At 47.6% G+C, this 10604-nt stretch overlaps 5 protein-coding genes across 5 annotated transcripts; 3 read left to right on the top strand and 2 right to left on the bottom strand.

Annotated features, from left to right (window-relative positions):
* Positions 1 to 625, bottom strand: V1513DRAFT_37842 (uncharacterized protein; the record flags this gene model as incomplete). Its single annotated transcript, XM_066894981.1, has 1 exon — positions 1 to 625. A coding segment is annotated over exon 1 (490 nt), but the record flags the coding sequence as incomplete, so codon positions are not given.
* Positions 626 to 1753: 1128 nt separating this feature from the next.
* Positions 1754 to 2203, top strand: V1513DRAFT_434575 (Glyoxalase/Bleomycin resistance protein/Dihydroxybiphenyl dioxygenase; the record flags this gene model as incomplete). Its single annotated transcript, XM_066896480.1, has 1 exon — positions 1754 to 2203. The coding sequence occupies one exon, from the start codon at positions 1754 to 1756 to the stop codon at positions 2201 to 2203; it is 450 nt and encodes a 149-aa protein (XP_066750298.1).
* Positions 2204 to 4827: 2624 nt separating this feature from the next.
* V1513DRAFT_428474 (uncharacterized protein) lies at positions 4828 to 6740 on the bottom strand (the record flags this gene model as incomplete). The annotated part of the gene is made up of 3 exons (XM_066896291.1): positions 4828 to 5515; positions 5568 to 6521; positions 6583 to 6740. The coding sequence occupies 3 exons, from the start codon at positions 6738 to 6740 to the stop codon at positions 4828 to 4830; spliced, it is 1800 nt and encodes a 599-aa protein (XP_066750297.1).
* Positions 6741 to 7816: 1076 nt separating this feature from the next.
* Positions 7817 to 8929, top strand: V1513DRAFT_455441 (uncharacterized protein). Its single transcript, XM_066899496.1, has 2 exons — positions 7817 to 8393; positions 8452 to 8929. The coding sequence occupies exons 1-2, from the start codon at positions 8237 to 8239 to the stop codon at positions 8601 to 8603; spliced, it is 309 nt and encodes a 102-aa protein (XP_066750296.1). The 5' UTR covers positions 7817 to 8236; the 3' UTR covers positions 8604 to 8929.
* A 943-nt stretch (positions 8930 to 9872) lies between these two features.
* V1513DRAFT_455438 (uncharacterized protein) lies at positions 9873 to 10350 on the top strand. Its single transcript, XM_066899495.1, has one exon. It carries the CDS (start codon positions 9918 to 9920, stop codon positions 10239 to 10241), a length of 324 nt encoding a protein of 107 aa, XP_066750295.1. The 5' UTR covers positions 9873 to 9917; the 3' UTR covers positions 10242 to 10350.
* Positions 10351 to 10604: the final 254 nt, after the last annotated feature.

The raw sequence follows: 10604 nt of genomic DNA, 5'->3' as shown, positions 1-10604 counted from the left end.
GAACGTAGCCATTCCAACGGGCCCTACAGGCCTTGTCCATCTTGGAAACAGCCTTGATGATTTTTAGATTGTCGTGCTGATACTTCCATGTGGCTCCTGCCCAGATGCGCTCTAAGTCCGCCTTCCAATCTGTCCAGGCCCGAAAAGAGGACTTCAACGTTAGTGTATCGACTTCGTCATACTTGATGTCGATTCTTTTGCCGGGAACACTTTCACTAACATCGTCGTCATGCCTGCCTCGGCGTTTGAGCTCATTTTTAGCTCCTTGGGCTTCGTTATGGAGTCGGCGCCAGCGGACTATTCGTGCTTGAATTGCATCGAGGTCGTTGTTGTTTAAAGGGGCACCATCGGTGTCCTTACCCTCATCGACTATCTGAAGTAATTCCTCCAGTGAAAACGTATCAAATCGGTTCAACGATGGCTGTTCAATCGTAGGAGACGACGGCATAGACTCATGGTCCTCACTGCTTGTGGACGAGTAATGCGACATGATGGAGAGGTCGTTCAGGCTTGGGGATGGTGATATTCAGCAAAAGTGCCAATGGAATATAAGTGACAGCTAAGTGGCTAACGCAGTACTTCTTCACGCGTAGAGGCTTCAAAATTGTAACATGCACTACACCCAATCAAAGGTGTGGGACACGTATATGGGAAAAGAGTAAACAAAGTAATACGATAGCTATTAACTGCCTTCCAATATATTTTATTGAAGCCTGCCCACTCCCTTTCCAGGATTGAAGGCCCCTTCTTATAGACCGACATTCGACAGAGACCGGGAGTTCCCTTGTTCATCGGAACCTTCCCACGTGATGTCGATCTTACATCAGTACATAATAGATCTTCCTATGCAGATCTCTCTCAATATATACATCTCTTAGTAGATTTCCCTTGTACACATCTCCCTGTGTTTGTGACGGGGTGTTGCACTCTCCTTCAATATTGTCAAATCTCGACAGGTGATATATCTTTGGGTAGTGATACATGCGTGGTAGACCTCGTTCGTTAGCACAAGAGCTCGATTTGTACAGCTTATAGGAGGTTTATGGAGTTAAACTGTCATGGACTGTAGCAGACAATTCAGTTGTTGCCTTTTTTCCTACCATCTCGAGTTCAGGTGCGGGCATTAGGTCGACGTACAGATACGGTTGAAGCTCTAAGTCACAAAATTATTCAAAAATAGAATAACTAACCGGCATCCAAGTCTGAGCAAAGATATTGAGTTTTGTTGTCGCAGATTGCATCTGTCACTGGCAAACCCATGCAGATCGTCTACTTTATCTCAGTTGGTTTCTCTTTCCACGCGCAGTGTTGCAAATGACTCATCGATTACCCTTGTTAGGCGCCAGGGTTGCAGGGTACTTACGGTGTCGCAGCGAATCATACACTAATTGAGAGCACCCTTGGATTACTTAGAGCAATGACTCACACACTAAATTAGAGCATCCTCGGATTGCTCAGAACAATGACGCGAAAGGGTACGTAACCTTAACTTTATACACCTAACTGAATGTGACGCCAGATACGTGCCCAGACCCTAACCCAGTTTGCTTATCGTCTTAGTTTGCAAATTTGTCACACTTGCATGGTCGAGATCACTTGGCGATAAGCCCCAGCTAACGTAGAACCTTAACAGCAGATCGATCGTTTAAGAGCGCGTCAAATCCCCGAGCTTGGAAAGGCATCTTTGCTCATTTAAGTTACGTCTTCTCCACATCAACAATACTGGAACCAAGTGTGATAGCTAGTTTCGGCAATGAACTCTGCAAGCAAAGTCATTTACCTTAATGTTCCAGTCGTGTCGGCCTCGGCCTCCAGCGCATTCTACAGCGCTGTTGGTTTCACCCAAAACCACACATTCAGCGATGCTACCAGCGCTTGCATGACAATTTCGCCCACTTTCAATGTTATGTTGTTAGAACACGGTAAGTTCGAGTTATTCGCGCCCAAGTCCAAGACAATTGCCGACGGCAAATCCTCGGCTCAGATGCTCATCTGCATCTCCATGGATAGTCGCGATGAAGTGGATGCCATGGTGGAGAATGCGGAGAAGGCCGGGGGTAAGAAAGATACGTCGCCTTCGCAGGATCGTGGCATGATGTACAGTCGCAACTTCGAGGATCTCGATGGTCATGTGTGGGAGGTTATGTGGATGGATCCGAATTTTGCTCCACACGAGGCTCCCGATGCCAAGAGCGAAGACTAATGGGCCGGATGCAATATGTGAGAGGTTGGATTGATTGTATTGGGAATATATTGAATTACTTGCGACTAAGGTAGATTTCATAAGAGACTGGTTTCTCACAACGTATTGCTTGTAATGATGTCCTTTTCTATAGTGAATCGAAGTGAAATAGCAAGCATCAAGTTCCCCGAATCGGCAAACTGGGACACTTCCAGACATGGGTTGAGGGCAGTAGGGCTATTGACATTCTGCGATAGAGTGCGTGCCATGTGGTTTGAGTTAGGTTCCTGAACTTTGTACTGGCAAACATTGCAGGTGCGAAGGGTCGTGTGTTGGTCTGAATGTGGATTTGATGACGTCGTTCGGACATTACTTTTAGGGACGAGAACGTTCTGATTTCAGATGCCTTCCCATAATGGGGGACAACTGGTAGGTGTAGACACCCGCCCAATCGCCATAGCAGAAGTCAACGACGTACATAGCAACATGCTAACCGCCAGAGAGCTCAAAAATGATTGACACTCATAGTCTCTGGGTAAATCACTACCACAGCACCACAACTTGTGCCACCATCTGGGCTAGGAATGTTTTTAAGACACCAGCGCTGTGGGTTCTCAACAGAAATTGAGCCCTCCGAAGGGATATCGGCCTCAAAAGCTATCGTTCGAGGGTTCTGGCTTAGTGTCTTGTTTACTTCGATAATGCCTAGCATTAAAACGTTTTCAGTGTACCACATAACAGCGCGTAGGTAATCGCAAATGTTGAGTGGTGCGAGATGAATTGCACGCTCGACAAAATGATATCCAATTCAGCAATGGAGATGCTCAAGGTTGCAGGCACAAACCAAGACGGAATGGATAACCCAATGAAATGGATACGTTGTTCGAATTTAGGTTTGTTGAGAATGCTATGCTGGATCGAATGACACTTAAATGTCGGACGCACATGAGGCAGAATATCGCGAGATGGAAAAGCATCACGCGCTGAAGTAATGGCACTGGCATATTGGTCGCTCATTTGGCAGGCATTTGGCCCATCCGCAGAGATGTCTCAGGCTTTTCCGTGGTTAGGGGACTTGAATTATGACCCAGCGTCTTTATGAACGACTGAGCCCACGTTAATTACCTGTACCACCGCTTAACTTTCCAACACACTTCCTTGTGTCGCTGAGTAAATAATTCATTTTGTAAGCAAGGTAAATCCGGTCGTTTACCTCGGACAAACTGGGAAACCAGACGTTCGTGTATCTTGTTCCCTTCCGCCAAGTTCGATTTCGTGCCTAATTGTTGTGTGATCAGGCGTTATGAGTTGCGTTAACCCTACGCGCGTCCTTGTAAGTTAGTGTGTTTCATGACAAATAGTGTCAGCGCTTGCTGTCCAGGTCACTTGTCAAACCACACGTTACCAGAAAACTACAATTTGGAGTCGTTCGAAATTCACCCGATACAGTACGATTTTGATTTTGATGAAGGAATATTGGGCGTGACAGTATGTTACGAGATTGACTGGCAGCATATATATGGAGGTGCTTGATCCTCCACGTTCGTCTGCATGGGCAAGCTTACCTGCGCATGATTCGACTATTGGAAAATGGTGACGTTAACGGTGCCGCCAAATGATGAGAGTGCGAGATCCCTACGTGTCACCAATGGCCTGTCAAACGAAACTATGTTAAGTAACTCTATTCGGGCCATCTTGGATCATTACTAGCGGGTGAGGAGGACAAGCTCTTTGCCTAACTACTTAGAGTGGTTTAAACAAGCAAGCGACAATGGTAGTTACCGTGGCGGGGATCGCTCACTCTGGAAGAGATACAGCCTTTCATGTCATACGAACCCCTGGCGCATACAGGTGCGACTGGGATTGCTTGGACCAAAACTTTACAAGAACATCTTACAACAGAGCTTTAGACTATGGTCTAGGCGGAACGGTGTCGAGACGTTACCAAGCATAGAAATCTGAGAAAAAACTAAGACAAGGACCATATTTGCGGCATTTTTCAATGAAGTTGTAAGCTACTCCGTGGTCCGGAATGTGGACTAGCTCGGTATGAGCACTTCGCATAACCCAGCTGCTTCAGTACGGCGTCAAGCGGACAACTTGCAAAGATACTGCCTAAGATGGGATAACCCTGACCAAATTAAACTTAAGTTCGCGATTTGGTTTGAGACTCAAAACCCTGTCTAAAGTAGTTGCCCAACACAAACTGCGTAAAGCACAGTTTTGGTATTTTTACCCGACGCACATTCGTTCGTCGTTCGTCGGTGTTTTTTTCAGCTAAGGATAAGATTGCCATGTCGTAGTACGATAATAGGAGAAGCCTGTTGACTCCTACGCTTAAATCGATCGATTCGATGCGGCAGGAGGCAGATGATTAAGTCAAGAATATCACTCAGCAACTAATTCACCGGGCCGGCAAGAGAATCTGAATGCAAATACAAGGGTATGAGTTGCTGGTCGTGTGGTGTAATGGCCAACCAATGCGGGTCTTGAATGGCATGAAAAATATCATGTCTTCATTATGTGGCTTATACTCTTTAAAAATACCAATAACATAAATGACAACAGTTCCATCCCGGTTACGCCCTGCTGAATCTACTACAAAGCTAACGCCGTATATAAATTCCCAACACCGGTGTCGTCGGTTAGGCTTGGAATTGTTCCGAATGCACCCAGCAACCAGCAGTGGCACCGCCGCTCAGCAAGGCAGCGACAATATTTTTCACCTGGGCGCTGAGACTTGCCGAGCCACATACCGCGACTCCAGTTTCGCCGGCGGCCTGGTCCAGGACGCGGCCAATGTCTCCGCGAAGATCACTTGGCTTGCCGGCCACAAGATGGATCATGTCTGCATGTGCGTTAAGAATCCCTGACAGCGAACCTACCGATGTGGCGATCGATGGCTCCGTCGCGCAATCAGATATGAAGATGTCGATGGACAAATTGCTCAGTACTGGGTGGTAATCGGCAGCCAAATTCTGACACTTTTCATCATCCTGCTGCACATTGGACACCCGTTCTGTGTGCTCAGCAAGGGCTGCCCTTAGCTGGTCTTCAAAATGTCCAATATCGGCGTATCGCTTGACACACCAAATCATCTTGACTTGATTTGCACGCGATTGGCACAGCACATCCCTGATCACGGAGAAGCCGAAGGTGGCGCCGACGCCAGACACAACTGCAAGAACGGTCTCGAATTGGTTCCAGTCACGAGTTGGTCCGCCGTGGGGCAAATCCACAAGAACCGGAAAGGACGCTGTTGCTGTGACCACCGGTGCAGGTGCGGCCGTAACCCCGATTTGCTGGTCGGTCTTGTCTTCCTGAACCTCTTGGCTGGCAGCCAGTGTCTTGTTGAGCAGGGTTCGCGTGAAGCCGGTTTTGACACGCAAGCATCTTTTCGTCCTTTGGCAGTGAAGAAACAGTGAATGGATGTGACGTGAAAGGCGCAACAGTCGGAAAGGAGATGGTAACATGCTGACCCGGCTTCCACTTGTAGCGCCTGATGCCGCGACCGGCTGCTGTTGTTGGGATCTCGATAAGGATGGTTTCCAGGTCCGGCATTACACGAACGGAAGCAGTGAATCTGCAGAGACCTGGTCGCTCTCTCGAGAAAGAAATATTGAAAAACAAAATAATGATCCATCTAACAATCACGTCCCCAATGTAGAGCCCTAGTGCAATAAATATGTAGTCATGGGCCATTAATTGCGTGTAGTCAGTCGTATGTAACAAAAGGATAATAAACAGGACAATTGCTGATGCGACGTGGTTGGCGAAGAATATTTCGTAAAACCGGCGCCTCAATGGGCGAAGAGACGAAAACAGGGCAAGCCACGCCAGGACTAACCACCCGCCAATGCCGTTGGAGTCAAGCGTGTTAGTGTCATCCAAGACGGAATCGAGGTTGGACGATCCGCGGCTCATGTAGAGCCAGTGCAATGACGCCGTTAGCACGACGCCACGTGCGACCCAGCGATGAAAGAAGTTGAGTGACACGCTAGATGACGAGCCTGTGAGGAAGGCGATGACATTGAGTCGCCGACTGGCGAGCAGGGTGACCATCGGCAGTTGTGCCAGCGCTAGCCAGCCGGTGCGGAAACCGGCATTCTCCCAATCGGCGTCCGTCTTGAGAGGCTGTTTGTAGAAACATAGGGCCAGAATAAAACCTAAGTAGAGCAGAGCAAGCACGGTACGGCCGACCGAAGGCAAACTGAAGAACGCGGGATGGCGTTGCAGAATGAGTGGAGTCGGATACGTAAGAGACCGGCCCAACGAAGTACATGTAGTATACAGTCGCGATAGTGCGGAGTGAGACCGCGATGACGACCGCCGTCGCAATCTATTTGGTCGCAATAAGACAATCAATTCCCACGACGTTGCTATTTCTCGTTTGGACATACCTTATCCAGCCGAGCAAATAGTCAGAGGCTCTTAAGACGAACGCTAACCCGATAAAAGAGCCCATGGCAGCCCAATACATGCGATCCATATAGTAGGGCTCCGGATTGTCATTCTCGTCGAAATTGCCGACGTCAACATCGAGTCCGTAGGAAGACATTTAGTATATAGTCCGGATGAGGCTCAGTAGACTTGTTCGCATATGACTCTTATGGCGAGATGCGCGGTCGACTTCGACGTCAGTATTGGTCCTACGACAAATTAAATTATCAATGTAAAATATTGCAGCCTGATTTCGTAATAATAGCGTGCGCAGTGGTATGAGGATGGTGGTTCAACGGTCCTGGCGAAGTTCACTTGGCAGGGGACAAAACCACATATTTAAGATGCCAAGGAAGGCACAGGCGTAGAAAGGCGAAGGGGCAGAATAATCGCCGACGAGTCATGGAGGAGGATAAATGAAAACAGGCGCGTGCCTCATTTGACCGCAGCAATTCCCGCACAGGCCAACGGTAAAATAATAATATGGTCTTATAATAATAATGGCGACTTCGACGCGTCATTGCTTTAGCCGAATGCGGCCGCGCAAAAGTCTACGTCTTGGTGCCGCTTCAGCCGTATGTAGAACGCCAACATCATCAGTCTTTGCCTAATGTTGAACGTCCGCTGTCAGTTACAATTATTGTCACATTTCGCGAGAATGCGATGCATCCGTGAAGAATGAGCGGATACAATCTTAGTTACCGGATGATTACGCAAGACGCATGACAATGGTGTTGCTCAGCCACGTAAGTACCTAAGTGCCTCTCTCGGACTGCGATTTCGGACCGAGAGACTAGGGCTAGGGCTAACTGAGGGTACGTTTCATCTATTTCCGGGGTCGCCTTAATAACGCAACCAATTAAAGCAGATTCCCTCGTTGTGGCGAAGCCATGATCTGCAATTCTGCATGGGCCCCACGTCCAATTTTCAAGATCTGCATATTTATAGGATAATAGCTAAAATGCATCATGTAGCTAAGCCTATATGAAGGGTGCGGGAAAGAAAAGGGGGGGGGGGGGGGGGGCGGGCCCTCAAGAAACCCTTGCCCTCGAGAACAGTGCGCTACGGGGTCATCACGTGCGCACGAGAAATCCCGCCCCCTGGCACGTGCTGGACCCAACCAACCAGACTCCATGTGGCGACGACTGCGAAGAGCGCGGGTAGCTGCCATGAAATTAAATTAAAAAGGGTAGCGTCGGAAATCAGAAAAATCAGACAATTCTAATCAGCGACTACGAGGTTAGGGCTTTGGTTAGATCATGAACGAGGCGTGGGAGACCAAAAAAGGTCAGGGTTAGGGTATATTGGGACCGGACGATGTGTACTCGGGTTAGGGCTCCGGCTAGAGACTAACAACTAATTTCTGTTCCTGGCAGAGCGCCCAGTGGCCGAGTAGTCATTCCCGGTAGCGAACCGGCTGCTGGACTAGATCGATTACGACGTCACCCTGCCACCTCCGGATAAACATATTCCACGGATCGGCGTCTTACTGCTTGTGCTTCCAACTGTTTGCAACATGGGTGGCTAGGAACTCAGTCCGGAACAGAAAGATATCCTACGAGAGAATCTGGGGGGGATTGGTATCTGAACGATGGGATCGTGAATACCGAGTCGATGCGCGGTCCAGATGACTCGATTGTGAGAAGTATCAGTGGCTTTCCGACATCAAGCATCAACATCGAAAGTGGGCGGAGAATATACTGGCACTTTGGCGTAAACAATCAGATGGATCACGGGGACGAGATAGTCCGGTTTTATCGAGGAATACACGGTGAGCATTTTCCGCTTAAGACTTGAGGTTGGGAGGACTGCGTCCTGATTGGAGTAAGGCCCAATGTACGAGAGAGATGTACTTCAAACCTCGCAACCATTGTCTCGCGTTTATTTTCCTGAGCACCCGGAACCCAAGTCATGTCTGAATTTTGAAGGGTTCAAGAGATTCCCTTATACATTCGCTCTCACTCTCTATTCACACGGATAATAATATTGGAACCCGCAAAATTCTTGGTGCGGCTCTCGGCTCTCCAGAGCTTGTTCTACATTTTAGTTGCGTGGATTAGATAAAAACTTTGACGTTTCTGGTCACACCTGTCATATGTCACTCTCCACTATCCCACCGATTCATAATTTCTATTCTTTTACCAATTACTAATATGTTAAGCAAACCGTCAATCGTTCACTCTATACCCCCCTTGATGACCTTCTGGAACGCTGCAAGCTCTTTGTCTTTTTTTTGGCCTGCCTCTATCGAATTGTGTCGCTACGCTATTAGAGCTTCAAATTTCAGTTGAGCAGTTGATTAGTGATGCTAATGATATTTAAATGTGACTAATAATAACTAAAACCGTTCACTCCATCTCTATTGGTAATCCAAAAGTGTTTTGCCGGTTGGCAAAATATTATTAATTGCTCACTGAGAATTATTTAACAGAACTGATGGAAAATTGAAATTATTTTGACATGCATTCTAAACTCCGGAATTTCCAGCATTGTGAGAATGAAAGATCGCTTTGTTTAGAGGTAGATCAGTCTTCACTTCCAGTATGGTGGGTTTTTTCTTAGGTCTTCTTCTAAGGTGGAGGTACCCCGAAAACCGAATTCATTCGGCTGCATTGGTGGGCGAGCGGGGAGTTCTGAGTTTGATTGTCACCTCGGTTGGAGGTGTCATTCGTATATATATAGACTTGAATAGTCCTGAGACTGGTCGTTAGTTAGTTAGATCAGAGTCTGAGCCTCCCTTCCATAGTTCACTTCGTATTCCACGTCCATATCTATCCTCACGCCCATTTCTCATACAGCATAATCGTCAATATTCCAACCAATGCCTTGAAGTCCAGAAATATTATCATCGATCTGCAACTGCCCAACACTAAATATTGGAGCACTATAGTCAACGTAATGTGTTAACAGATCCGTCAATTTGGATACCTTGGTAGTCGCGACTGTCGCAGGAGCCGCAGAAGCCTTTATTTAACGGCCAAAATATTATCGCTCTTATTCTGACAGCATGCTTGGTACCGTTTCTCTGTATATTCTAGAACCTTCAGAAACTTTGTTGCGATAGAGCCGCTTGAAATAAAAGATACGTCCCATGCCAGGCGACGTCAAGGTAAATCTGTCCATTCTCATTGCAGTGGCTGTCGACTGATTTGACAGTCTGTTTAGCAATATCGATACAACGCTGTCAAATGTATTCCCGTCCCCTGTCAACCAGCTTTGCCGGTGCCATATCGAACAAAACGTCTTAAAAAAATGCTGAAAACACTTTTCGAAGATTGAAGAGTTCGATAATTTCATGAAAAGTATTTCTGGAATCGTGAGCTTGACTTACAGTGGAGAGCAGGAGAAGCAGTTGGCTCAGTTCAAGAACGATTACCCCACTGAAGCTGTCATCTATTTCCTGGATCAATGGTGGGGGGATGGGCAGCGAGGACGCTGGGCCGAGATTCATATTTGCAAGAATGTGAACTTGGGGATTAACACCACTTCACGCGTTGAAGGAAGCCACGGTGCGAGCACCCTGACCTCGTCTTCCGGGACGCTCTATACTGCGGGCAACAAGATTAACGTTAGAGGCGAGGCTCACACAGAACAACTCAGCATCTTGGGCTCGAACTAAAACTGGTTTGTGAGGCTAGGAATACGTAACCAGGCCGAGACCTCAAACTTGTGTACGGCTATATCCAGATATGCATTGGAGCTTGTATATTCAGAAGTCGTCAAGAAACTGCATCGTCAAGGCGACGAATCGAACAACAATTGCAGCCGTGCGACTTGGATCCGTTACCTACTGCCATGCTAGCACAGGTTCCAGGGTTCCAGGGTTTCAGGGTTTCAGGGTTTCAGGGTTTCAGGGTTCAGGGTTTCAGGGTTCAGGGTTTCAGGGTTTCAGGGTTCAGGGTTCAGGGTTTCAGGGTTCAGGGTTCAGGGTTCAGGGTTCAGGGTTCAGGGTTCAGGGTTCAGGGTTTCAGGGTTCAGGGTT

This window comes from Lipomyces chichibuensis (genome assembly GCF_038497645.1).
Source record: "Lipomyces chichibuensis strain CBS 12929 unplaced genomic scaffold V1513scaffold_111, whole genome shotgun sequence".
Classification (NCBI taxonomy): domain Eukaryota; kingdom Fungi; phylum Ascomycota; class Lipomycetes; order Lipomycetales; family Lipomycetaceae; genus Lipomyces; species Lipomyces chichibuensis.
The sequence above is the reverse complement of the archived record's forward strand: the minus strand, read 5'-3'. Positions and strand labels throughout refer to the sequence as shown.